The sequence below is a fragment of the Eptatretus burgeri genome, chromosome 10 (assembly GCF_056783735.1).
Source record: "Eptatretus burgeri isolate ZD-2024b chromosome 10, Ebu_testis_v1, whole genome shotgun sequence".
NCBI classification, from domain to species: domain Eukaryota; kingdom Metazoa; phylum Chordata; class Myxini; order Myxiniformes; family Myxinidae; genus Eptatretus; species Eptatretus burgeri.
The window spans coordinates 82,239,553-82,267,491 of NC_140970.1; the positions used below are offsets into that span (position 1 = coordinate 82,239,553).

At 46.9% G+C, this 27,939-nt stretch overlaps 1 protein-coding gene across 5 annotated transcripts in view; it reads right to left on the reverse strand.

Annotated features, from left to right (window-relative positions):
• Nucleotides 1–6,670: 6,670 nt before the first annotated feature.
• Nucleotides 6,671–27,939, reverse strand: part of LOC147018980 (SLIT-ROBO Rho GTPase-activating protein 1-like) — a 156,306-nt gene continuing 135,037 nt past the window's right edge. For 4 of the 5 annotated variants that reach the window (XM_085899117.1, XM_085899120.1, XM_085899119.1 and 1 more), the window contains 2 exons: nt 17,846–17,955; nt 6,671–7,359 (listed from right to left, as the gene is read on the reverse strand). In XM_085899117.1, coding sequence (XP_085755243.1) covers nt 7,048–7,359; nt 17,846–17,955 — 422 coding nt within the window. In that variant the 3' untranslated portion in view covers nt 6,671–7,047. The remainder of the gene's footprint in view (nt 7,360–17,845; nt 17,956–27,939) is intronic. The other variant, XM_085899121.1, reaches the window with a different exon arrangement.

Genomic DNA, 27,939 nt, shown 5'->3' on the forward strand with positions numbered 1-27,939 from the left:
AGGGAAAGTAACCAATTTAAGGAAACGACGAGATTGGAGAAGGAAGAACAAGAGAGACAGTGGGATAGGAAACAAAAAGAACATGAATTGGAAATTGACCAACTAAAGGAGAGAGCAAGGTTGGAGTACGCGGAGATGGTGAATGAAGCAGGAAAGGGAGATCGACCAATTGAGGGAAACGATGAGATTGGAGAAAGAAGAACAAGAGAGACGGTGGAATAGGAAACAAAAGGAACATGAATTTGAAACTGACCAACTAAAGGAGAGAGCAAGGTTGGAGTACGCGGAGATGGAAAAACTCGGGAAAGATAACGAACAACTAAAAAGGCTCGGAGAGGAAGAACGACTCAAATGGAAAGGAAAATGGAGCCAGGAAGTAGAACAGCATAATAATATGGGATGTGTGATATCACAACAGGGAGTTATGTTAGTGGTGCGGGACTTGATTGACATCACAATTAGAGCAAACCCTGGTGAAGGAGACATTGAGGGAGCATACGGGGTTGTTGACGAATGAAATCCATTTTGAGCAGGTCCAGCATGTGGAGCTGACAGCCCCAGAGGAGTGTGGTGAACCGATGATGAGCAACCTGCTGGAGAGAAGCGACCGGACAGAGGTGATTCTGAAACGAAGCAGTTACGTGGGCACATGCATACATGGTGCAGACGAGGAGCTTAAGATAGAAATTGAATTTAATGTTAATGAAGAGACTCTGTCCGATGGGTTGCACGTATGCGTGACCCCTGAATGTGTGTGTGGAGTGCCTAAGAATGAATGATGTGAGCCTCCACTCCAGATTACAGCACTGGTGTGTGCTACCAAGGTTGAAACGTGTGTGGGTACTCACGTGGCGTTCGGGAATGTAACCCTGGAGTGCGAGGAAGTTGGTCAGTATGCAGGCAAGGTTGAAGGTGTGGAATGTCAACACATAACCTTGGAATGTGTGGAGCCTGCTGTGTGTGGGAGTCCTGAGCATAGAATGAGTGGTGACATAGGAAATAGGTTAGAGGTGCAAGGGAAAATAGAAATGCCACCAGGACAGAACTTGAGCCAGGGGACGGAAACCATAATGGACAGCTCCGCATGGGTTCTTAGAGTTGGAGGTGCTGCATCCAGGAGCAGGCTTTAGAAATTGGATTTTAATTTCTCTCTCAGGCTCACAGGAAGTTTGGTGCAGAGCGCAGATGGGTAGCAAGTGGCACTGGCGTGTGTCACTTGGTCTTCAAACCTTTCTCAGCACACGAGGGGTTTGGCTGGCTGAGTGGGTTTTATCTGTCTTCAGGGAGTTATGGAGAAGAGGGCAAGGCCGTTACACTGATTGTGGTTTACCTGATTTCCGTGAACCCTGGGGAAGAGGGGGAGGCCGTTCCCCCGATCGGGGTTTACCTGATTTCCGTGAACCCTGGAGAAGAGGAGGGGGTGGACCACAACCCCACTTGAGACGTGACCCCTTTGAACCGTGGCGGAAAGGCGGCGGGGTCATGTAATGGGTAATGAGGGATTTGTTCCCTCACCCCTTCCAATGAGCCAAAGAAGCAGGCCATATTGGGATGAAAATAAATTTTGATTGAAAATTGAACCGGAATTGATTGCAAATTGAGAGATGACAGAAGGCATAAGAGTGGCACGAGTGGATTTGGGTGATTATTGAAAAAAGAGTGGTGGAGACATTACAGGCAGAGCGTTAAACGCCTGAAACAAGTGGATGACAGAGTGGCTTGTTTGACGAAAGACCGAAATGCCTGGTTGGAACCATGCACAGGTTCCATGGGGCTGGTGAAGAGATTTTGATGTTTCGTTTAAATTGTGGGAAATAAACGATTAGGGCAGTATGAAGGAGGCCAACGGACGACGGACGTAGTGACAAATTGATTGGGGTTTGATGAAAAAGTGTATTAGTTAAATTTGATGATCAAGGGGGATCCGAGGGACTGGTGTGTTTTTGTTTTCACATAAAAGTGAAAGGTGTTGGATGGTGTTGTGGACTGGGTGTGCGGCACTGTGGCATGAATGACTAAAGTGTTTGGGTGAATGGCGTGATTGTGCAAATGAGGAGAGTGAGTGCAAACAACGTACCCTGTCAGTAGGAGTCTCCTAACCAAGTTAGTGTAGGTTAGGGGGACTTAGAGGATTTGACATGGATTCTGGCTGCTGTTCCATTGTGCAGGCAGACTGCGAGGGGTCGGTGCAGGCCAAGGTATGGGGGTACTGGCTGGGAGTGTGACATTGTATTGGAAGTTGGTGAGTCAGGAAATAGGGCACCAGGGCTTTGGGGGGTTTCTGGCAGGTGAAGGCTGTCGGAGGTCCCAGGAGAGCACAGTATGGGTGCTATGAGAGCACAGTGTGGGTGCTAGAGAGAGCCACCCCTTAGGAGCGCCAGAAGCACGCTCAGGTGAGCCCCGAGGTTGCTGGGTGTCCTCCACCCCCGATTGGAAGCAGGCAAAGAGGCCTAGTAGTAGTCACACTCCCCAACCAGCGAGTTAAGCTGAGCACCACCAAATGAAAAAAAGACAAATAAGGGCCTTGCCCAGGTTTAATAGTATGGAACAGTGTTCCAGGTCGGGAAAAATGGGTCATGAGGATCATTCTTGCCATAGCAGGGTTTGGTGCATTGTCTGGAGCTAAAAGTAAATGGTTCGGTTTGATGGACTCTCCTCTGCACCATTCATGTGTGACACCTGCTACGAGTAGTGTTGATGGGAAAATTTGTTAGCAAGGGCCAGGCTAGGTCACCCTCTCCAAGTGCCAGATAGGCAACCACTATGTGATGAGCACACACCCATGAAATAACGTTTGAGTAGGAAACACACCATCCTGTCTGTAAATGGGGGAAAAGAAAAGAAAAAAAAAAAAAGAGAACAACCAAAACAAGTCAGGCAAGGAAGGTTAAGGGTACACTCCATCTCACCTGGTCTGAGGTCATCACACCCATTTGCGTCCTCCAGAACGCCTCCAAACTGCATTTGCTTACCATTGATATCACCGTGCCAACATTGCTGTGTCACCTGCTGTCCAATGCAGGGCTTGTTGCCTGCTGCTGCTTGTGAGTAGGCCAGATGGGCCGAAGCATTTTTGTGGGCAATTGAGGCCAAAGTGCTTTTGTGGGCCGTTGTGGCCGAAGATTCATGCCATTTTGTGGGCCGTTGCGGCCGAAGATTCATACCATTTTGTGGGCTCAGTGGGCCAAAGAACTCTGTGAGATTAGGCCACTGAGCCGACTGAACTCACCTGGTGAGAGGCCAATAAGGCCACGAAGTGAGGAGACCCTCAGGGGTGAATGGACAATACTGCCGGGAGGGGGCATGAAGGAGCGAGCACGTGAAAGAACTTTGAACCTTTGAATGTCCTACTTCTCTGCAAATGTTGGTGTTAAAAGTAAAATTGAATTCCCTCCCTTTCAAATCCATAATTAGAATGTTAAGTAGTGTGCATAGAGTGTGAATTTGTTTGTTAGATTGGTGACCCGACACACTAGGATAGGGACATGCCAATCTTACCGTGACACTTTGCTTTTTGGAGTTAAGTGCTTCCCATGTTGTGGGTTAGAGTAAATGGAAGAACTGTGCTGTATGTTAGACAGGGCCATTGCTGTGGGCTGCCCCAGATGGAGGCTCTGGAGAGCCTCGGGAGGAAGGTGGGGGTCGTGTTGCGGAAATGGCCCTTCGTGGGTTATTAAATATAGGATTAGCCCAGATCCCCCATTAAATGCATGTTTAGCCAGGTTGTTCGGTAATTTGATGTTACATGTGTGTTTGGTGGTGTCACAGGCTGTTATTTGTTTGTGCAGTGGTGGTGTACCGAGAGCTTCTTCTTCTTCTTTCTTCCCCTCTCCGGACAAGGCCCCGCCCAGTCGGCTGAGAGGGAGTGGCCTAGAGAAGGAAGTGAAACTGAAGGGAGAAGTTTGTCGGGTTCGTAAAAGGGGCACGCCCCAAAAAGAAAAGGTGGTTAAAAACTGAGAGGCGAGCAGACGGCCGGGAAGACGGTGGTGAAACTGAGTGCCGGTGTGGTGCGATTGGCTGAATATATCTGGTGGTGTGTGAGTCAGCAGTCGACTTTGAGGCGAAGGAGCGCCGAAAAGGAGAAGGGAATAACTAGTCTGCTTCGAGGCGAGCGTGTGCCGGGAAGGCAAGAGAGAAACGACGAGTGTCGAGGCGCGATCTGCTGGATGAGCAGTAGGTTTTTGGAGGCGAGCGTGTGCTGGACAAAGGTGGAACTGAGAGCACCGAGGTCAGTCGGCGATTGGCAGAAGCTGAACCTGAGAGCACCGAGGTCAGTCTGCGATCGGCAGTAGCTGAACCTGAGTGCGCTGAGTCTGGGATCGGCAGGAACTGAACCCGGGGGTCGAGTCTGCCGTCGGCCAAGAAAGAAAAGCTGGATCTTGTGAGAAACCAGCTGAGACCCACCATCGATCTGACGGTCTTGTGCCGTCGACATTGCGCGTGGTCAGAACACGCTGAGGAGGGCGTGCGCAAGCGGTGCCTTGAGAAGAAAGAGTACGGCGCCGCCATCTTGCCACGCGGCGTGCTCGAGCTTGGGGCTCAAATCCGTGGACATCAGCTTGTCACGAGCCACATTCGTGCCTTTGACACTTTCCTCTCGTCCATGAAACATCACCAAGTACTCTGTCTTGTCTGCATGCTGTCCATGTCTTGTCTGAATGTCGTTTAAGGCTTATCTCGTTAGAGCTCCCTTCGAAACCCATAATCTGTAGCTCCCTAGTTAAGAACGGGTTATAGAGTAATTATAACATTGTCGTGAATGCTTTGTTTGTGTCGTGTTCCCCGATGTCCCCAATAAATCTGGCTGATTCGTATGAAGTTGCCACTTTGAATTAATTTGTGCCGCGTCGAGGAACGATCCGCTCAATTTGGATATAAAAATGAAAATGGTTACAGACTGGTACACTCCGCTCGGTCTCTGACAAAACCAGTCTGTAACCGGGGTCTATTCCCCAGCTGGCAAGGTGCAGGTGTATTTTGGTATCGAGGTTCGAGACGCGTAACCCGAGAATTTTGCCGAACCAGCCGGCGTTATAACCCCGGAGACGGCGGTGGTGAGGGTGGCGCCGAATCTGTAATATTTGGTGCGACACGAAGCGAGAGTCCGGTGCGAAAACCCAAACTTGCTACGGACAGTGATCGACGCACTTGTCCGAGCCCCATCCCCCTCACCCCCAGATCCGCAACAATATATTTTGGACAAAGTTAGCTCTGTCGTTGCATTGCTATGTGGTGCCATTTTGTCTGAATCTTGCTGTTACTCCACCCACCCTCATAGTTTGATTTTTTTTTTTTTTATCAGCAAGTTTGATTGGTCGAGACGAACAATTTTGCCAAAGTACTACTAAACAGCCTTTTGAAAATGCAAACAAGGCAGTTTGTGTTCTCCAGTGTTCAAATATAGAATTCATTTGAAATAAAATAAGTTTTAATGGCTCTAGAAAAAAAACAAACCATTGAATCGGAAGTTTACCATCACTGATGCACCTTCTTTTACATCACCTTATTCAACACGTTAAATTAGTTGTTCGTGCTTGTTGTTTGTGTCTTTTATGACAACCCCAATATCAGTAAATTTCTGTTTGGAATGATTTTCAGTTTTGTTTGATTGACCCACAGACTGAAGCAATTGTTATACCACGAGTGTGCCTGCACGATCGGAATGAGATTCCATACAATTTGCCAAATTCAGATCCAAAGTACTGCAAAACCGCCAGTTTGTGTTCCGATTCATGTTCTAGTGTTAACATGTGGAATTAAATTGAAATCAAGTGGTTCCTCGATCATTGGAATTGACTGTTAGACAGAGTTTGTGCGAGAAATTGACTGCTGCACACACAGGGTAATAATTCCAGGGAACATGCATATATGTGGCGAATTTGAAATTTTTTCACTTGTCAGTCTCCTGCAATTAATTTTAATGAGCACATCAATCCGACTTGTTTTCCGGTGTCACTGCAGTTGCAGGCCAACCAACCACTTGAGGCCTGTCGTCAATATCGGTTTCCCCACTCTTGAAACGCTTTGTCCAACGTCTAATGGCGCTCACATCAGTGGTAGAGTCACCGTACAAATTCTTTCAATTCCTATGAATATCCACTGGAGGAACCTCTTCTGCAGTAAGAAATTCAATAACTGTTCTCTGCTTCGTATGCATATCGAGCAGAGCAGCCATCTTGAAAGCATGGTGTGATGTCGTCACATGACCGATGGTCATGCTGTTCCACTTAAAATGTGTGGGAGATGCAAACCTTTCATTGTGATCTTGCGTCGCTTTCTGACCGCTTTGGTTATGAACTGAAAAATACGAGGCATTACTTTCATGCCGACCCTTGTAGTTGGCCTGTTTGGCATTCCCATTTGCAGACTTCAGTCATGTTGCTGGGATCTCAAGTTCAAATACCATACTATGTTGATTTGTTTATTGTCTATTTTCCTTTTAATTCATGCAAACATACACTGATCTATTCCTTTCTTTATCCTTCACACGATGTATGTACAAGCTTCTCCATGAGCCTGAGACACTGTAGGAAAGAGAGCAACAATTGATTAGGCTAATTTTGCTTTCAACTTTCAATTAGCACGTGTCTAAACAAGGATATGGTTGCAAGAATAGGCCGGAGGTGCTGTTTGTACTTATTGATATTGTGTCCCTTTAATTAAGGAAATGTTTAGTTAACAGTTTGCAAAGTATGTTTATTTAATAGATGCACATGGTTTACAAAACTCGAGGCACTTCTGTGTACTGAGTGAAAAGCAAATTCCATTGTACCTGCATTCAACTTTGAACAGCAATGTGTCCAAGCCTTCTATAAAATGCAGTGCAAGAAGTAATCCAGATTCTTTACATACTCTTACTTCCTTGAGGTTTATTATCGCTGACATTGGTATCCCTTAAAAGTTAAATGAACTGTGGGATCCTGCAAGAATAAATCCGGCACATCTATGACATTCTTCATGAATCTCCACGTTCATTCCTCCGACAGAACAACTTTCTTTGCAATATTATTTTTTAATTGTCTTTTAACTTTTGACTGCCTCCGTGTCCTAGCTCTCTTTGTAAATTCTGTGCACAGGGGAGGCCCGTTGGCTTGCCGTTCCCTGCCCGGTGGTTTGGTTTAATGGTTTGGGCCAGACAACAGGTCCAAGTGCCCGAACACCCATCCTTCGTACAGGCATCTGCGTGGGCGATACGGTGAGATGGGATGGCGAATGGGTTTGCAGAGGTTCAGGCACAGTGGAAGGCCTGTCAGGCTCGGCTAAGGTGTCCAGCACAAGATCTGGAGCATGCCGCGTAGAGCTCTGTTGCTCGAGTTCTCTCAACTGCTGCAAAGCAGAATTCAGCGTCTCCTCGATATCCTGCATTGGTGAAAGGCAGAACCAAGATGCTACTATCAAGGGACACTCCACATTTCATTTTCAGTCATACCTATACATTTCCATCATAGAAATGAAGCATGTCTGGTACATCTGACATCAACGTATTGAAAAACTAAAGTTTAAATTAAATGTGCCTCTGTCCACCAACCCTTTCACCAATATATTCTATGAGACCAATGTTCCAAGTGGCTTTTTCCCTCACTGAAACAACAAATCTGGGTCTTTCTCCAGAGATAGAGATAGAGATAGAGATTGAGATAGAGATTATTTTTATAGGACATCGTTTTGTTTTACCATTTTGTGCGATCTTTTAATATAATCCACCCCTCACTTCGACATCGATGCATATATAAAAACAAGGTCTGTCTGACCAGGCGTTTGCCATGATCTTGCTGTGAAGGCATAGAGCGGAGATTGACATTTTGTGTTCTGTGCCTTCATATATTTTTGAATTGAATTTTGTTAATTTCCCACTTCAAATCCTCTTTCAAAGAACTCTGTTTCAAGGTAAATCTTTGTGTTTGTTGTTTTTAAATACTTGATGCATGTGTATGTATATAAACTGTATTACCAGAACAGAACTGTGTGTGTTAGTCTCGGAGCCAGGCCACATTTTATTAGACTATTGAGCACAAAAGCTTCAGCAATATGAAAGCAAATGACCGTCAGTGCTGACCCAGAAAAGTTTTGTTTAGACTTTTGAGCACAAGTGTGATTTTAGGTATATGGAATCCTTATGCAGCCCTTTATCGGAATCTGTAACTTAAGAATGCGCTTAGGTCAGCCTAATGAGCTTAAAAACGCCACTAATTACCACTAATTATAACTTTAATTTGACTTTTGAGCACAAAAACGAAACGTGTCGCAAATGAAAGTCGAGTGAATAACAATATCGAACATGTCACTTAAGAACGCAATCAGGTCAGCCTAAGTACCTTAAAAATCAATTAAAGTGGTTAACGCTAACCAATGGTAACTTTATTGTAACTTAAACCAAAGTTGCTCGGCGCAACCCCATTGTTGAACGCCCAACAGAAAACGAAACTACTTCCCTTTTTTTTATAACTGCATAGTTTCGAACCCAAACCCAAACTAAACATTGGTGGCGGCACCAAAACTTTTTAGGTCTGGTACATCGCTGAGATGGCAGGTTCTGCCGGAGAGCCATCTCTAATGAACATGTGTTTTTGTCGATTCTGGTGACTTCTGAGGGTGCAGCGCACTGCAGACTACGATTCTCTAGCCATCGACTCTCCAACTAGTAATGGAATCAGATGAAGGAGGTGAGTACTTTGGTGGATTCATCGATAATGTATGTTGTGATGACATTTGAATGGAAATTTCCAAATGCTCAGTTTCAGGCTGTTAGATGATGCATATTCTTTGTCTTAAATTCATCAACAATGTGATACTTTTAGCTGATTGGACATTCGAAGTATCGGTCCGCTATAGTACGCAAATTTGATAGAAAATAAGGCAGCGATGTCAACATTTTTCAGATGTGGAGATGATTTCATCACATGATCAGGAGATCGATCATTCGATTGAACAAGGGATGACAACCGTGCCCCTGGAAGGAAAAGTAACATCTGATGTACCATCCACAGTCGATGCATGTGTGATTGACGGTAATTTCCTATTGCACGCATTACCACCCAATCTACCAAGGACCTACGGAGGCCTTGCTCGTAGCATCCTGATACAGGCTGCAGCCCTGAGTCAAGGTCGCATTGACATCTTATTCGATACGTACGATACTCCATCAATCAAAGATGTGGAGAGGATAAACAGAGAAGGAACATACAACATTACAGGCCCTGAGCAAGCAAGACTGAAACTCAAGGATGCTTTGAAGTCTACTTCATTCAAGTGCCAACTGCCCCTGTTTCTAGCACATGAATGGGGAAAAGCTGAGTATGGACCTATAATTGGTGAGCACGACTTGTTCGTTGGCTTCAACGACAGATGTGTTCATATAGCCAGCCGAAATGGCCAAGTTGTGCAAGAAGACGTCAATTCGTTAAAGAGCAATCATCATGAGGCTGATACCCGTATCATTCTCCACATTGCTGCCATGTCAGCTCAAGGAATCACGGGTAATATCATAGTAAGAGCTTCTGATACAGACATCTGTGAAATCCTCCTGCATCATTGCCAAAAGTTTGCGGCAAAAATATGGATGGATACAGAAACAGGGAAGAATCGGCGATATATCAATATATCGACCATAGCACATCAAATGGGACCAGAGATGTGTGCTGCACTTCCTGCCTTGCACGCCTTTACCGGATGTGACTATAATTCAGCATTTGTAAGGATGGGGAAGATACGTCCAGCATCAAACGTGGAGAAGAGTGAACAATTCAAAGAAGCATTCTTGAGTTTGTCCCGTGATGGTGGATGTAATGCATCTACTGTACATGCGATCGAAGCGTTTACGTGTACCATGTACGGATACAAGACGGCCACATCTTTGAACCGCGTACGGTATCAAGCATTCGAAAAGGCTTACAGTCCTTCGGTGAAGTCAATGAACCCGTTCCACAGACTGAAAGGCGTTGATGCCAGCATCCTTCCACCCTGCAGAGCAGAGTTCCTGCTCCATCTTGAGCGATCACCATTTGTAGCGAGGATGTGGTCGAGTGCTGACTAGGCCATAATACAGCAAGCTCCGGACAAAGGATGGGAGATTAAGAACAAAAGGTACGAAATCATCTGTTTCGAAGGTCCACAGCTCCCTGAGAAACTACAAATTGAAGATGACAGTCAGGATGAATAGACCACTTCCAGCGATGACGAAAATATTTCAATTTCATCAGATGATAAAACAAATGATTAAATATAAATTATGTTGTTGACAGGTTTTGGTATAACATCAAAATTAATTATTCCTTGGTCGTGTGGGAGTGCATGAAAATATTGACAAAATTTGTCAATTTTCAAGTGAAAAATCGAAGTGATAATCAGTGTGGGTTACAATGTGTTTCTCAAGCTCATCAGTTTGACTTAGTTTATGTTTTTGCAATGACCGTGTATTACTATCTATATACTACGACTGTGTTTTTAACCATGACTTTTGAGTTACTAACCAATCGTACTTTCGTGATGGTCGCGCTTTACCGATAAAAGTTTCACCATACCAAGAAATTGCGACTAATGCAATAAGTTAAAGGTGATAAATGTCACCTTTCATTGATTCTTAAGGTACTTCGGCCAACCTGATCGCGTTGTTAAGTGACATATTCTATATTGTTATTCACTCGACTTTCATTTGCGACCTGTTTCGTTTTTGTGCTCAAAAGTCTAATTAAAGTGATAACAAGTGGTGCCAGGCACAACAAATCCCACCCATTTAAGGCATAAAGTTATTTTGGGGATCAAATTTAAATTTGATACATCCTTAACCCCAATCTTCACAAATATGCATTTTTCACGAGAGGATTGTTAGGATTTTGAGTCACAAATAGAATAAGGTTCACTATAAGCCTAGTATGAAGTAAATCGGATCATTTTTGAACGTTATGAGCGAAAAACGATTTTGACCTTTTCGTGACCTGACCTTGACCTTTGACCTAATTGGACCCAAAAGTTAATGGGGTCGTCCAAGGTTCATTACCCACCTGTGGATACAATTTGACAGTGTTTGAGCCAGCCGTTTTCCCATAAAGTTGTATTTTCGTAACCATGTTTTAGTTTTAACGGAAAATTTGTAATTTTTACCGATGACCTGACATGACAGTGTCAGGTCAGGTTAGATCTGTGATCTGCTACAGGTATCATGTAAACCTGTACTAATCTGTTCCATGGTCGGGTTGTCGGCGACTAAACCGTCTGCCCCACCAGGTTTTCTGGTGAAGAGGGTGTTTGGATATGGACACCCAGCAGGATTAAAAACAAAACCTGTCAAATGGCGGAGGAGCTCCTTGTGAGCCAACGGCCATCGATGTCTAGTGCCCAACTGTGTCTGCGGACGTCCTCCTGCAGTTTGGTTACTTTTTATTAGGAGGTTGGTGGCAGGATTTGCACTCCGGCCACCGTAAAACCCTTCATTCCGCAAAACACAAAAACGCATTAAATTCTGAAAACCCAATTCCGTGGGAATACCTCTTGTGCAGCTTCCCCTTCGCTGGGCAGCTCACCAGATGACGGGATTGGGGCAAAGCCTTCGGGACCCCCAATCTTTGATGAAAGGAGAGAAACCACGGGGTAACATCCCTGGGTCAGATTGTGGGAGAGTGTGTCGGAGTGGTGCTGAGGTGTCGTCCACCAGACGGCGGTCTCCTTGGGTTAACCTGAGGCGGTCCCTTTGGGTGGGTGCCTGGAATGTCCTATCCCTAAGAGAGGATGATCACCTGTCTCTTATCATCTGAGCTCAAGCGTTTGGACATTGGTATTGCAGCACTCTCTGAGGTTCAGAGACTGGATTGCGGTGAGATAATGGTGGGTGGTTACACCTACTATTGGTCTGGTCGCTCTGATGGTTACCATACTCAAGGAGTTGCTGTAGCTGTGTCCAATAAGCCAACCCCAATGATAATTGAGGTAACACCGGTCAACGAGTGCATTATGAGACAAAGGATTTGTCACTCCTTCGGTGTCATTTCCCTGGTCTCTGTCTATGCTCCAACTGAGGCACGTGACCTCACCGTGAAGGACACATTCTACGCCACGCTCGAGTCTGTGGTTGATCAATGCCCCAGACGAGATACACGTCTAGTCTTGGGGGATTTCAATGCATCGACTGGAACTGATAGGTGAGACATGCATTGGTTTCCATGGGTCAGGAACTATGAACCAGAATAGCACTAAGTTCCTTAACTTTGCAAGAAGTCATGGACTTAGGGTGGCTGGTTCATGGTTTCAGCACCCACAAGCTCATCGCTGGACTTGGTATTCCAACTCTGGCGGTGTGGCAAAGGAGATTGACCATGTCCTCGTTGACGGTTGCTGGAGGATGATTCAGAACTGCAGGGTCTACCAGAGTGCTCAGTTCCTCAATACTGACCACCGGCTTGTTGTAGCAACTCTAAAGCTGCACCTTAAATCCTGGAAAATGGTACCATCTCAGCCGAGGCTGTATGTTGGCAAGCTCAAGGATGAGAGAGTAGCTGAGGAGTTTGCGAACAGGCTGAGTGTACATTTGGGGGTGTCTGGGTGCTTTGGGGGATCCTGAAGAGTTGTGGAGTGCCTTCAAGACCACCGTCCTTGATGTTGCCGGTGGATGTCTTGGAGCTCACCGCAGGGCAAAGAAGAATTTTGTCTCAAGGGACACTGGATACCATTGACCAGAGTCGCAGGGCCAGGCTGAATGACAGAGCTGAGCTGTTCAGGGAGCTGAGGCATAAAACGGTACGTGCACCAAAGGTGGACAAGGAGGCCTATGTGCGAGGAATCTGTGAGGGGGTAGAGCATCACCTGCGGATTGGTGATTCTCGTCGCGCTTACAGGGGAATTCGCGCATTGCGTTCATCCAAGCCCATCCCTCGGAGCACTGCAGTTAGAGCAGAGCGTGGTAGGCTCATGACAGAGGAGTCTGAAGTGAAGGCCCGCTGGGCCGGTTACTTTGAGCGGTTGTACCGGGCTGATCCCCCAGCTGTCGAGTTGGACGTCAAGGGTGTTACAATCCCTGTTGCTGACCCTCCAATCAACTGTGGTCCACCTTCGCTTGTGGAAACACGGGCTGCGGTGAACCTGTTGAAATGGGGTAAAGCTCCAGGGATCTGTGGCATCCATGCTGAACTTCTCAAGGCTGGTGAAAATGCTGCACTCGTGTCGTTGCATGCAATTTTGTGCTCTGCCTGGAACACAGGCATCATCCCCACTGATTGGAAGAGGGGCCTTGTTGTCCCTCTCTGGAAAGGGAAGGGTGATCACCAAGACTGCAACAACTACCGAGGGGTGAGGCTGCTCTCAGTGCCGGGCAAGGTCTTTGCTCGGATAATTCTTGATAAGGTTCGCCACCATCTGCTTGAGCACCAGCGTCCAGAGCAGTCAGGCTTTACACAAAAGAGGTCAACGATTGACCGTATCCTTGCTCTTCGTGTCCTCTCCGAACGCAGACGAGAGTTTTGGCAGGGGCTGCTTGCAGCCGATGTTGATCTCTGTAAAGCATTCGATTCAGTGAATCGGGATGCCCTCTGGAGGATTCTTGGTCTTCGTGGGGTGCCACCAAAACTGATCGATCTGATGTCTGAACTCAACTCTGGTACCAAGAGTGCTGTGAAGTGTGGTGGTACCATCTCTGACTTGTTTCCATTTATTACTGGAGTTTGTCAGGGGTGTGTACTGGCCCCCACACTTTTCAGCACTTGTATGGACTGGATTTTTACAGAGGATGTCGGAAAGATCAAGCTGCGGTGCATTGTTTGGGAATGTCAAGATCTTGGACCTTGATTTCGCAGATGATCCAGTCATCTTTGCGGAGACTTTAGATATCCTTTTGGGGGCCCTCGAGGTGCCGAATGAGGAGTCGGAGCCGCTGGGATTACGGGTTTCTTGGGTCAAAACTAAGATCCAGGCTTTCAATGACATCTTGGATGCTGCTGTCCTGTCTGTGTCTGTTTGTGGTGAGGATGTTGAGGTCGTGGAGAGATTCACTTACCTTGGCAGTGATATTCATGTCTCTGCTGGCTGTGAGTCAGAGGTCAATAGACGTCTGGGTCGGGCCTGGGGGGTCATGGATTCACTGGATCATGGGGTGTGGCGCTGCCGGTACCTGTGCGGGAGGACGAAAGTCTGAGTCTTCAGGTCCTTGGTGCTTCCAGGCTTGCTCTATGGATGCGAGACTTGCACTCTGACCAAGGATCTGAGACGGAGACTTAATTCCTTTGGTACCAGGTCTCTTCGGAGAATCCTTGGCTATCGCTGGTCCGATTTTGTGGCCAACGAGCGGTTGCTGAGAGACTCTGATGAGAATTGTTACCTGCATGGTCCGTGAGCGTCAGTTGCGGCTGTATGGACATTTGGCTCGTTTTCCTGACGCTGATCCTGCTCACCAGATTCTCTCAGCGAGGGAGTCTCGTGAGTGGAGGAGGCCAATGGGCCGACCACGTGCCTCGTGGTTGCAGCAGGTTGACCAGCATCTCAAGGAGATGGGGATGGGCCTGGCATCTGCCTGGGGGATGGCCAGACGGAGGCCCCTGGAGTACCGGCGGAAAGTGGACGCAGCAACGCGCTGTTCTGGCACATGCTCCCATACCTGACCTGACCATGACCCCCAAAACTTCGGACCCTACCGATCTTCACAAATATGCATTTTTTACTATAGGAATGGGTAGGATTATAAGTGACAAATGGAATAAGGTTCACTATAAGCTTAGTTTGAAGTAAATCAGATCATTTTTGACGAAGTTATGAGCGAAAAACGATTTTGATCTTTTTGTGACCTTGACCTTTGATCCAATTGGACCCAAAAGTTAATAGGGTCGTCCAAGGTTCATTGCCCACCTGTGGATTAAATTTGATAGTGTTTGCTGAAGCAGTTTTGCCGTAAAGTTGCTAACGGACAGACAAACAGACAAACAAACAGAGAAACAAACCGGACGATTCCAATATCGGGAGAGAGCGGGATAATTAGTGGTGTTCTTAAGCTCATTAGGCTGACCTCGATGTTTATTATGACAGTATTTCTGAAATAACCATGACTATTGGAATACACAAATATAAGTTTCAGGTGTGGCTGAGCAACATTGATTAACTTTGCATTGGCAACAATTGGTTGATGTTGATCACCTTTAATTGATTCTTAAGGTGCTTCGGCTGACTTAATTGCATTCTTAAGTGATATATTCTGTCTTGTTTTCCATTAATCTTTCATTTGCGACATGTTTCGATCTTGTGCTCAAAAGTCTAATTAAAATGATAATTAGTGCTAATTAGTGGCGTTCTTAAGCTCATTAGGCTGACCTAAGCGCATTCTTAAGTTATGGATTCCGAGAAAGGGCCGCATAAGGATTTCATACACCTAAAATCACACTTGTGCTCAAAAGTCTAAACAAAAGTGAAATTTGGCACCATTTTAAATGGGCACCAAAGGTCTTCGGCTGACCGAGAAAAACTTAAGAATTGGCTTTTCTGGGTCAGCACTGATGGTCGTTTGCTTTCATATCACTGAAGCTTTTGTGCTCAATAGTCTAATTAAATGTGGCCTGGCTCCTAGACTGTGTGCGTGCGTGCGTGCGTGCGTAGCCACCTTCATTTCAGGAAGGCGTCACGATTCATGGACCAAGCTGTGAAGTTTTCTGTTTTCAAAGTTTTGAGCCGAGGACTCTCTTCAGGATCATTACTCAGCTTAGGAACGGCATCCAACTATAGTTCGTCTGTAATAATATTCCCAGGGATGGTGTTTAATATATTTGTGGTTCTTCTTCATCATTCCTGTGAGGTTCTTCGTCATCACATGGACAATTTTGGCATTCTTCAGGTTCCAGGATCTTTTTACTTCAAGCTTGAGGTCTTGGTGTTTGGTCATTTTCTTGATTTCTGCATCATTAGTCCAAAATCACTGGTATTAACACCTCAATTAGCAATGCCTTCTCTTTTTTTGCACCTAAGTATGATATCTGGTCACAATGCTTTGTTTTCGGTGTTCACGCCCGATGGAATCATTAGGTCATCAGTGAGCCTTCCATGTTTCCAGTGATTGCTTTTTGTTAATGTTAATTTTCTGGAATGGGAATATCAAAGTTTTTGCAGATGTGCCAGGGGATTATTTTACAAACTCTGTTGTGTTGTTGTGTGTACAGCTGTTCTGATGAGTTTTTTTTTTCGTGTTTGGTCAATAAGCATCACATATCATTCTCTTTGCTAACCTCACCTCCAGCCCTCATCTGCCTTTTTTTTTTCCTCTCCTCCCCCACCCTTCTCTCTCACTCTGTCCCCTTGTAGCTCCCCCCTCTCCTCCCATACCTGTCGCTCTCTTGATTGTGTGTGTGTGTGTGTGTCACACACACACACACACACACACACACACACACACACACACACACACACACACCCACACACACACACACACACACACACACACACACACACACACACACACACACACACCTTCCGCAGTGAATAGCAACATTTGGTGAGGTGTCGCTCTCCCCACCTTCCCTCTAATTCCCCCTCCCTCATCCTCTCTGCCTCCCCTTCCCATTCTCACCCTACATCTTTCTCCCCCCCCCTATCTTGTCTCCATCAGCGAAGCGACGAGTTGTATTTGTTTGTATATATATATATATATATATATATATATATATATATTTTATTTAAAGACCCAATGACGTATACCTTTTTAACATGTTAAAAGGCTATTGTATCTCATTGCTAGGCCCACCTGTGAGCAGGCTCATGAAATAGCAGGTCCATGTACTGGAGTTGAGACCAGATATCTCTTGTATTTTTCTTTCAAAATTACTCTCCCAAGGTTATGCATGGTTAAAAAACAAAAGAAATGCAATCCATTGTTTGCTCACTTGAGTAACTTTATGTTATGCACATTTGATATTTGTTTTCATCTCTGCTTCGGAGCTTCTCTCTGAAATCTCAATCCTTGCTGTTTATCTTTGTTCACACTGCTGATCTTATAGTTACTGTCCCTTACAATTTCATTATTGTAAATATACCGAGTAATTTGGTTTCACATTAAAAAAAAATTAAATCTATAGACCACAAGCTTATATATCAGTTATCAGACATGGTGGTCTAATGGTTAGAGTATCTGCTCTGAGTCTGCTTGGTTGGTGATTTGAACCCTGTTTCAAAGTCGTATCAAAGACGAACTACAGCAGCACTCGGTAGAGCGAATACCTCTGCGAGGCTGAACAGTTTACATTTTGTATCCCACTGGTAGGCTGGACCTGCATCCGGATCTTCAGCAAAATCGAATTGGTTTGTTCTTGTCACCTAACCGACTCATCCACCGACTTTTGTCATAACTCGTCCACAACTTTTTGAGATATCATGATGTGCATAGTTTTTGTCCCCATCTCTCAATGGTGAAGAATCATTCAAAAATTTTTTTTTTAATTCTCGTATCTGGATTCAGATCTTCATCAAAATCGAATCAATTTGTCCTTGTCACACACCTGACCTGTCTACAAATTTCATCTTGATTCATATAAAACTTTTTGAGATACTTGCTCGCATCCAAACAAACAGGGGTGAAAACATAACCTCTGTCCACCTTTGAGGGCGGAGGTAAAAATGGTACGTGTTGCTTCCTTGCTTTATGCTCAGCATTTTATGCTAAAAGAATAGAGCATAGACAAACCACCATAGGTTGGCAACTTAATGGGCTTAATGGCCTCCTTCTGCAAAGAAGTCCGTTGCAAGGGAAGTGATTTAATTAAAAAACGGATAAAAGCCAAAAAAATCCTCCCGTAATTTGAAGCAAGTCAAACTTGGCCACGAATGTTTAAAGTTTAGGAGAGAAACAAAAGAAGATGGGTCTCCAAACTTTGAGCAGAAAAGATACCTGTGCCAGGCTTTCCGTGAATTCCAGAGACATGGCTGTTTCAGCACGGCCTTTTTGAGGGTCAGCTTCATCAGCTGCAGCAGCCCTTTGGTCAGTGATGTTCTGAAACCCTGTTTGTTTATCATCACAGGAGGGGAAGGCAATGATTTGGGTGAACAACAAGTGCTAGCTGCCATAATCTACAACTTATTCCCTTATATTGTTGCAGTCAAAGTACGTATAGCACTTATTACTTGCAGAATCGAAGATTTTTGTCGATTTTGTTATTCTGTCTGTTTGTCTGTTTGTCTGTCTGTCTCTGTTTATCACCTACAGGTCACTATTTCAAACCGATCTTCACGAAACTTCATCACATGGTGGAGTTTGGCATCAGCAAGAAGCCTATTGTTTATGAGGTCAAAAGGTCAACATAGGCCAAAGGTCAACAACTGAAGTGAGATTTCTAAAATCCTCAATTTTCATCCGATTGACTTGAAGTTTGAAGAGGATTTTTATTTCACGTCACTGAATTCAACTAGTCAATTATTTTTGAGGTCAACATCGCCCAAAAGGTCAACAACAAATGTGGCGTTTCTAAAATCCTCAATTTTCATCCGATTGACTTAAAAGTTTGAAGAGTATTTTTATTTCACATTACTGAATTCAACTAGCCAATTATTTTTCAGGTCAACATTGGCCAAAAGGTCATCGGCCAAATTTCAAAAATTATCAATTTTCATCCGATTGACTTGAAATTTGGTCATTGAATTGAACCACCAATTATTTTTGAGGTCAAATTTGTTTTATCGATTTTGTAAGTATCGTGCTCTGCACGACGTCGTCGTCTTGATAATTTATTGATGCTCTTACTTGGGAGTTGCCTCTGGATAACCCGGTGTAGTTTGTTGTAGCAGAGTTTTACCTGGACATTTAAGACAAGTGCACTATGACAGCAGTGACAATGACAATGTTGCATGGGGTCAATGACACTCAAAACTTCCTCATTGTTGCAAACTATGCCTTGTTTGTGATGGGGCTGTTTGTGAAGGCAGAAAGATATGATGGGGACATTAATGTAAGAGGCAGTGCCCATCTTTATATTATGGATGCATGGGGGGAAGTTTCTGTGTTAAAAATTAAGATATATATATATATATATATATATATATATATATATATATATATATATATATATATATATATATATATATATATATATATATATATATATATATATATATATTGTTACGGTAGTGGAACTTCACAGAACACCATCCAGGTTCCTCAGAGGTCAGTTATTTCGGTAAGTTTGTGTTCCAGGTTAGATTTAAGGAATTATTCGTGTGCCGGGCTGTGCATCTTCAGTTAGCCGTTATTCTTTTCTATCTTTATTTTAACAATACCAATCCCCACAAACAAACAAACAAACTTCTCCGCACCATCATCTCTACAAACGACAACAATGACAATAACAACAACCAGAGCAATTCATCGACCACGTTGACCTTTGATCGGGGCGGATCCCGCCTGAATGAGGGTTCAAAGGTGAAGTGAAGGAGGGCACTGATTTCGGGTGGAAAAAGCCCACCACGGCCCTCCCCTTGGGGGTGAAAACACGCCGCGTTCGCTGGCGAGGAGGAGGAATTGGAGAGTTGGTGGTGCCATCGGTGGACTTGGTGAGAGAGTTGGTGGTGCCATCGGTGGACTTGGCTCTCTTTTTGGTCTCCTTGGCGTCGTTGGAGTTGGTCGAGTCGGAGCCGGAGAGGAGTCGCCAGCCAGTTCGCCGTTGGAGGCGCCGTTGAAGGCACTGGTGGAGTCCAGCGGAGTGCGGGCAGAGGCATCGAGGGTCACCGAACCAGGGCCCAGCGAGTCACCACGAGGGTGGCAGGTAACCTGCCCGGTCTCTCAGAGCCTTTCGGTCATCCCGGCTCTGACAAATATTAAAGGCATACGAGCATGGGTCTTTTCTTTCTGGGGTTTTGCATGGAAGTCTGTGGCGCCTTGTCTGATAAGTAGAATTGTTGTTAAGTGCATGTACATAATAAGTAGACATCGGCTGTAGGTCTTTTTGCTCGTGTCTTGTCCCCATCCCCCCATTCACTGCTTACGTGCCTGCATTGTACAAATAAATGTCCCCTTTGTTTGAATATTCACCTGCTCGTTGCGTCCCTTCCTCCTTTGAACTGCCATAATTGCGTTCGGAATAAATAGCTGGTTTTTAACACCGATAAGATAATCGGGTCCAACAGGGCTTGGCGATATAAAACTGCTCGGCAATCGCAAACGGAACGAGCTGCTTAAAGTGGCTCGTTTTCGTGCAGGCTCCGTTGAAGTTTAAATCCCTGGCATTTCTGTCTGCGCGAATAATTAGGTACATCGACAATTCGGCGATCGACCCTGTAGCGTGGACAGAAGAGTTGGCTGATTTATGGTGTGGTTAACAACACTCGTAGCTGGGTTTCGGCGTTGATCCGAAAAGCTGCGACAAGATTGCTCGTCCGGTGGGTGCGCGCGGCCGCAATCCAGCTAAAGGCGGTCGCCCGCACGCCGGGCGGGTGAAAATCCACAACACTGGTGTCAGGAGTGGGATAAGAACTCTCCCGTCTCCACACTAAATTAACGGGAACTGGATCAAGGGTGTATTGAGCGACCCTCCGTTCCCATTAAATTCCGAGTGTATAAATTATTTCCGATACGTAAAATGGCAGCTCAAGGCAAGCAGGGGCAGGATGGATTATGTTTTAATGTAGAATCCATGGCCCGGGACGGTTCATTGTATTATAATGGCACCACAAATTGTCGTCAGTGGGAGCGGCCTGTGCAGGAACTTTACCCGCAACCAAACTTAGAGTCCAAAATGGGCGCAGTGGCTGGGGCGGCGGACGAGCCCCCCCTCCCCCTACGTGCGATTTCGCCCACGGACCAGATGTTGGAAATGATGGGACGATTGATGCAGGAGATGAACGAAATGGAAACAAATGCGCAAAACATGGGAGGCCGCATGGAGTTTATGGGGCGATTTGTGGAAAACATGAATGCCAGGGTGGATGCGATGGAAGCAGACAGGCAGGCATGGAGAGAGGGGAGGCGGACGATGGATTGCAAGATGGCGACACCACGTGGCGGTACGATCGAGCCAACGAGAGGGAGTGCAACGGCTGTCTGGCCCGCGATAAAGACGGGTGAGAACACAATAATTCAGGAGACGTGTGGGGGGAGACTCGTAAAGGTGACAGAGAAAGTGACGGTGACAGAGAGGGAAAAATTAAATGGGGTGACAGACGTGTACGAGACACGTATAAACGGAGGTAATGAACGAGGTGAGGGAATTAACAGAGACACAAAGCGAGACGTCGAAGGAAATATAAGTATTGCCAGAGATGCGGATATAGACCGAGTCGAGAATGAATTAAATAAAACTAAGGAGGAAACAGAGACGAAGATCCAGGAAGAAACTAATAGACACGAAGAGACAACAGAAATAAAATGTATAGAAACGCAGGAGGTAGAGGAAATAATAATAGAAACGACGGCAGAAATAATAATGGAGACGAAAGAAACAAGAGAGTTGACAGAAATGCAAATAGTAACGGAAAAAGAGACATGAGAGATAGAGGGTGAATTTAATTAAACTAAAGACGAACACCCACACATGGAGTTAGTGAGGGACAATGGGGGTGAGCTGGCGGAATGTGTTGTGACCTGGTACAAGCAGCAGGATAGCCTTCTTCAGGAACGAGGGGAGGGAATATGCCCCCTTGAAGCGGATCGCGACCGGGTAAGTCCAGTCGAGCTTTGCGAGTTAGAGGGGGCAAGTGCTGTGAACTGGTACACGCGGAGCTTGGGGGGTATGGAGGCCCCGGGAGTGCTTTCAGTGGCGCGAATTCCCAGCGTGATTGTTCTGGTGTGTGTTTACGAGTGTGGCGAAATCCATGAGTGAAATGGCGTACGTAAGTAAAATGGCATGCGTGGGTGAAAGGCCTTGTGTGAGAGCGAGGTAGGATAGAGAAATGGCGGTTGGTATGCGGGAACACGCAACCGAGTGAGAGTGTGATGGTAAGGTGTGTAAGCGTCATAGCACGAGGGATGGCGGGTGTTAAATGGCGACGAAGACGGCGCCAGACAAGGAACAAAGGCCGTGTAGCGGTCGTAGCTGTTTTGGTGACCGTGCCGAATTCACACGGCAGTGCGCGCGGGGTCCGTGCTGTGCTTCGCACGAGGCCGCCGCGTGCGCGCCTGCGCGAGTGAAATCCGGTCCGGAAACGCACCTGGTGGATTGTAAGCCGATCCCACGGACGGACAGAAGCTAGGCTGGAATAGTGAATTTGGATCGGACGGGTTCTCCAAGCGAGCGTGTGTGTAAAGCTCTATGTGGCCTGCGTCGCACGTTCTGTTCGCAGAGCGTGCAAAGCGGCTTCCCCGATGCGTTACGCGTACCCTCGCTTGCGCGAGAAATCGCGCAGGTTCGGGGAGCGAGTGACGTCATCGGGGATTCCGCGGTGCGGGTTACGGACGAGCAGAACACATGTGCTCGCGTGGGGAACCCCTCGAAACGCGAGGCTTGCTTGGGATGCGCAGGGTGACATCGTGGCGGCACGAATGGTTGGAATCCGGCAGGAGGGGAATCCCTGCCGGATGTTACCGTCTGAGAAGGGACGAGGTGCGCGAAGCACGAGCAGCTGCCATGACGTCACGGGGAAAGAGCGCAGGTTGTGAGTTGCCGCGCTGGTGCACATAGGAAAAAAAAAAAGAGAGCAAAGCAAGCCTCGCCACTTCAAGTAGACAGGATTCCCTGGGCAGGGGGTAGAAGACCCCCTTGCTTTGGGCACAGGAAGGCACTAGCTCGGGGGATGGGTTAGTGTTAGTTAGACCGGCTTCATGGGGATGTGAGTTGTTCCTCATGAAGCCCGTGGAATGGATTAGTTAGAGGGATTTCAGTTCAGATTTAGGATGGGAAATGATTTTTGGAGACACGGACCGACTTTGAGTGTGTAGAGGGGATGGAGCTTAGCTACGTAGAGTTAAAAGGATGTGCTACTAATTTAAGGGATGACGAGGGAGCACGAGTTAGTTGAGAGATTTTTTATTTTTTTTTTTGTATACCTTGGTCGAGGCTCGTATGAGAGCGAACACACAACTCACAGCAAGGAGGCATGAGACAAGAGGGGCGGGAGTGGAAGGGACAAAACATTGGGGAACAGACACAGGTGAACTGTGGAAGGGAGAGGGATGGGGATGGGACGGGGAACATGGCGAGGGGAAGATGGACATTAAAGGGACTTTCAGGAAGGAAAGCAGGAGAATTGAAGGAAGTGGGCTTGGGTGGATTATCGGGGGTAGAAAAGATCGAGGATTTGGATGGGGGAAAATAAGAGGTGGTGGTGAACAGCTGTTTTGAAAGCCTGAAGGGAAGAATGGGAAAGAATAGAGTGAGGAAGTTTATTCCAAAGGCGGGAAAAAAGAGGAATGAAAGAGTGAAGATGAGCAGTGATTCGTGATTTTGGTAGTTTTACCAGAAGGGGGTTGTTGGCGGACCTGGAGCGCCCTGTGGAAATGTGGTTGGGACAAATCGCAGAGAGAGGAGGGGGGGCAAGGCTGGAGAGGAGTCGGTAGAAGACAGAAAGACCACCGACCAACCTGCGGTGATTGAGTGAGAGGCCCAAAGACTCAGCTTCATTGCGGGAGATGCCAATGATCTTAAAAGCCCTGGTTTCGACAGCGTGAAGTCGAGAAAGGTGGGAGGCAGGAACACCAGCCCAGAGGGGAGAGCAGTACTCCATCAGGCTACGGACAAAAGCTTTGTAAGTGGTCAGGAGCTCAAGAGGGCCGAGGAAGGACTTTGCACGACGGAGGATTCCCAGTCGGCGACTGGCTTTTGAGGCGAGGTTGGAAATGTGACTTTCCCAGGAAAGGTCATGGCAGATAGTGAGACCCAGAAGCTTGAAAGAAAAGACTTCTTCCAGAGGATTGTTGAGAAAGTGGATGGGGGGGTTTTGTAAACGGTCCTTTCGAAGAGACATACTGAGAGTGTGAGATTTGTCTGGATTGAAAGACATGTTCCACGTGTTGGACCAGTTTGTGATTTTATCCAGATCTGCAGTGAGCGAAGAAGCTGCTGCTTGCCGGTCTGAGGGATGACAGATGGTACGGCAGAGGGTGGAGTCATCGGCAAAGAGAAATAGAGGATTTTCCAGAGAGTCCGAGAGATCATTGATGAAAACCAGAAAAAGAACAGGGCCCAGAACGCTACCTTGAGGAACTCCAGCCTGCACAGGAAGAGGGCATGAAAGAACTCCATTTAGGGCCACACGTTGACTGCGACAGGAGAGGAAGTCTGCGAGCCATGAGTGGAGATGGCCTTGAATACCATGGGAAGAGAGTTTGGTGAGTAGGGCAGGGTGCCAGACTGTGTCAAAAGCACGTGATATGTCCAGGGATACGGCTCGGATTTCCTGTCTGGCATTGAGGACCTCCATCCATTGATGGGAGAGCAGTAGCAGCATATCTAGGGTAGAGTGGCCTGGTCTGAAACCAAATTGATGATTGGAAATCAAGCCATTGGAGAAGAGGAAGGATTTCATGTCTGAAGCGATGATGGATTCCATAACCTTGCTGATGATTGGGAGAAGGCTGATTGGTCTATAGTTACAGGGATCTGTTTTTGCACCTTTTTTATGCAGGGCAGTGATGTTAGCAGATTTCCAAGCAGATGGCAGATGACCTTGGGAAAATGAGAGGGTGAATAGAACAGAGAGAGGGTGAGCAAGAGCAGAAGAGCAGGCTTTGAGGACACGTGGGCTGATGCCGTCTGGACCGGTTGCAGAATCTGACTCGAGGTTTGAAAGCAAGCTCTCCACCTTGTCAGGAGAAAAGGATACAGAGTCCAGGGACAGTTGGGTGCGACTGGGTAAAGTGGGTAGAGATAGTGATGGGTTTGGGACACAAGATTTAGCTGCAAACACCGAGTTTAGACATTCAGCTTTATCACGTGTGGAATCAGCAGTGCGGCCATTTGAGGTCAGGGAGGGGATGGAGGGGGAACATACACCAGAAACAGATTTGATTAAACGCCACCAGGATTTTGAGGAGGGAGAGAGGTTTGAGAGTTCAGACTTGAGATGAGAAAGATGTTTTCTGGCTCTCCTGAGGGTAGCTACACACTTGTTCCGAGCTTTGTGGAAAGAACTGAGATTGCCCTCAGTTGGGTTTGCTTTCCATGAGGCAAAGGCAAGTTGTTTCAGGACAACTGCCTCGCCACAAGCTTCAGTAAACCAAGGGCGGGAGGAAGGGTAAGACAACTGAACACGAGAGGGGATAAATCTGTGCATGAGGGAGAGCAAGTTTCTTTGAAAGAATTCCCAGGATGAGTTGAAGTTTGAGAAAGTAGTGATAGGAGACCAGTCTGTAAGTTTGATGGCTGCTCGGAGACCCTGCCAGTCGGCTTGAGTGAAATGCCAGACTCGACGGCGGTGAGGTGGTTCTCTGATAACAGCCAGAGAGATGTCCACTTTAACAAGGACGTGGTCAGAAGAACCAATTGGAGCGAAGGAAGAGCAGCAGATATTGTCAGGGAAATTTGTCAAAATCAGATCCAGAAGAGATGGAGTACCATTGGTTGAGATCCGGGTCGGGAAGTTGACCGATTGAGTCAGTCCCAATGAGTCGCAGAAAGCTTTTGCTGAGGTGCCATGGCAGGTGAGAGGTACCCACACCTAGCCAACTGGCGTGATGACAATTGAAGTCGCCACATAAGAGGAAGAGAGAGTTTGGATGAGAAGATAGAAGATGGTCCATGTTTTCGGAGAGTGAGGTGTAGATGGAGTCATCACTGTTCGGTGGACGGTACAGTACACATATAAACATGAGGTGGGAGTGGAGGGGAATCCGAAGCCAGAGGTATTCCTGGGGGTGTGGGGGAGTGAGAGCAGTGCAGGGAGAGTGAGGAATAGAGTCTTTGATGAAGAGAGCAACACCTCCACCAGGACGAGGCTCAGGTCTGTCATACCGTAAGAGGGAGTAACCAGGGAGAGATACTTGGGAGTCAGACACGTCTTGGGAGAGGAAAGTTTCTGTTAGGCAGATAATGTCTGGTTTGTCAGTGGCAACCTGCATGGAAAGATCTGAAAGGTTTGAGCGAAGGCCCCGGATATTTGAGGTCCACACTTTTAATGAAGAGGTAGGGGAGGAGGCTTTGGGTGCAGGAGGTGGAGGGGCGGGGGAGGGTAGGACGAGGGACGAGGGGGGGAGGTAAGGAGGGTTGCTGAAGGAGTGTGGGGTATTGCAGAATAGCGAGGCGAGGGGGCCGAATGAGGAGGAGAAAAGTCTCTGTGGTGCTGGGAGAGAGGGGGGACAAGAGACAAGGAAGATGGCAGTTGAGTATTTGAGGAGGTGGAGTGAAGAGATGGAGGTGAGAGGGCAGTGGAGGGAGGCAGGTTGGTGGATGAGAGGGGGCAACTTAGAGAAGGAAGAGTGAGGGGGATGAAAGGTGGGAGAAAGGTGAGGGGGGATTTTTGAGAGAGGTGAGAGGGAGGCTTGGAGGGAGAAGAGTGGGATGGTTGCTTTGAGAGTGAGAGTGAGGGGTGAGGGGGTGAGTTGGCACTGAAGTTGGAAAAAAGAATGGTTGATGGAAAGCGAGCATCCATGGCAAACTGTGGTTTTTAAAAGTTTTAGGTCAGAGATGCGATTTAACACAATTCTTGATGGATGCAATGAAGGCGAATTCAGAGCATGGAGAGAAGAAGCGCTGTAATAGTTGGATTTTTTAGGCAAGGAATGAAGGAGAGGTCGAAATGAGAGCAGTCTGTTAAAATAGCAGAAGAGTAGTGCATTGTGAAACAGTAAAGAGTACCACATGTGTGAGAGAGGAAGATGAAGCATTATAAGATCGTTTTTGTTGTTAATATTAATGTATGAGAGAGTTCAACAGATTAGGTCATGGAAGTGTAAAAAAAAAAAGTGAGAAGAATGGCAGTGATCAGCGATGTGAGTTGAGGAATGGAATGGAAACATGTTGAGTGAGTGAGGGACAGCGGGCCTGAGTGAATGGAGTGAATGTGGCATGCATGGTGCGATGAGTGATTGGGGGGAGGAGTAATTCCCACCCATGGGACCCCGGGATTAGAGTAATGGTAGTTAGTGGGTTAGCCAAATTGACAAAATGGAGGTCGTTTTGCTGTTGGTGAGATTGTCGGCTCGAAACCTGTTTGGAGGGGTGCAGGAGTCCTGTTGACGGGCTGGGAGCGTGGCTGCGAACGGTGAGTATCGCTTAGTGGGTACCCCGGGCACTGGGCTAGTCAGCCGTGGTAGGCCAAGGGTCCAAGAGGGGCCGGGATAGCGTAGTGGGCACGGGTGGGCCCGCATGATGCGGGGCCTGTAGTGCCAATAGCCACGTGGGTAGTGTCGTGGGCACGGGCACCCAGGGAAAGGGGCCCGTGGCGCCAGCCTGCCACGTGAGCATTGAGGGGGAGTAGCCATGGAGGGCATTACCCAGGTTTTAGGGAGCTGGTAGGCTCGGAGGGAGTAGCAGGGCCCAGAGGTGCCATGGTTGGAGACTCGGCAGAGGGTAGTTCCTGCCAAGTGAGCCACGCGGCCCAGCCACGAGACTGTGCAAGGGCACGAGGGAAAATTGGAGGGCAAGGCCCAAATTTGTGACGACACCAACACAGGCAACTGGAATCTTGGTTCGTAGAACCAATAGTTTAAGCGACAGGCACTTTTGGAAAGCCCCGGGGTAGTTAAGGTAAATGAATGTTAGGGTACATTGGGAAGTATACTCCTCCACACCATCCATCCCTTCGCTCTCATTGTAGGCCGCTGGACCCACTTTGGGTTAGATCGCTGAGATCTGAAGAGGCCATTCTGAGGCTTCATTGGGCCTCAAGACAGGATGCTAGCTCTCCCTTATTCCCCTCCAGGACGGGAACATAGGGGTTGGGAGTAGGCTAGGTGACACGGTAGGTTAGCCGGACAGAGACAATAAAGGGGGTTTGGGAGACAAGTTATAAGAGGATCAAATAAAATAAAAATAAGATGGGGCTAAATTTGGATTTTGACAAACTTGGGGAGTGGGTATGGACTGAGACAGGCTAAGGCGATAGGTTGGGGGTAGACAGTAG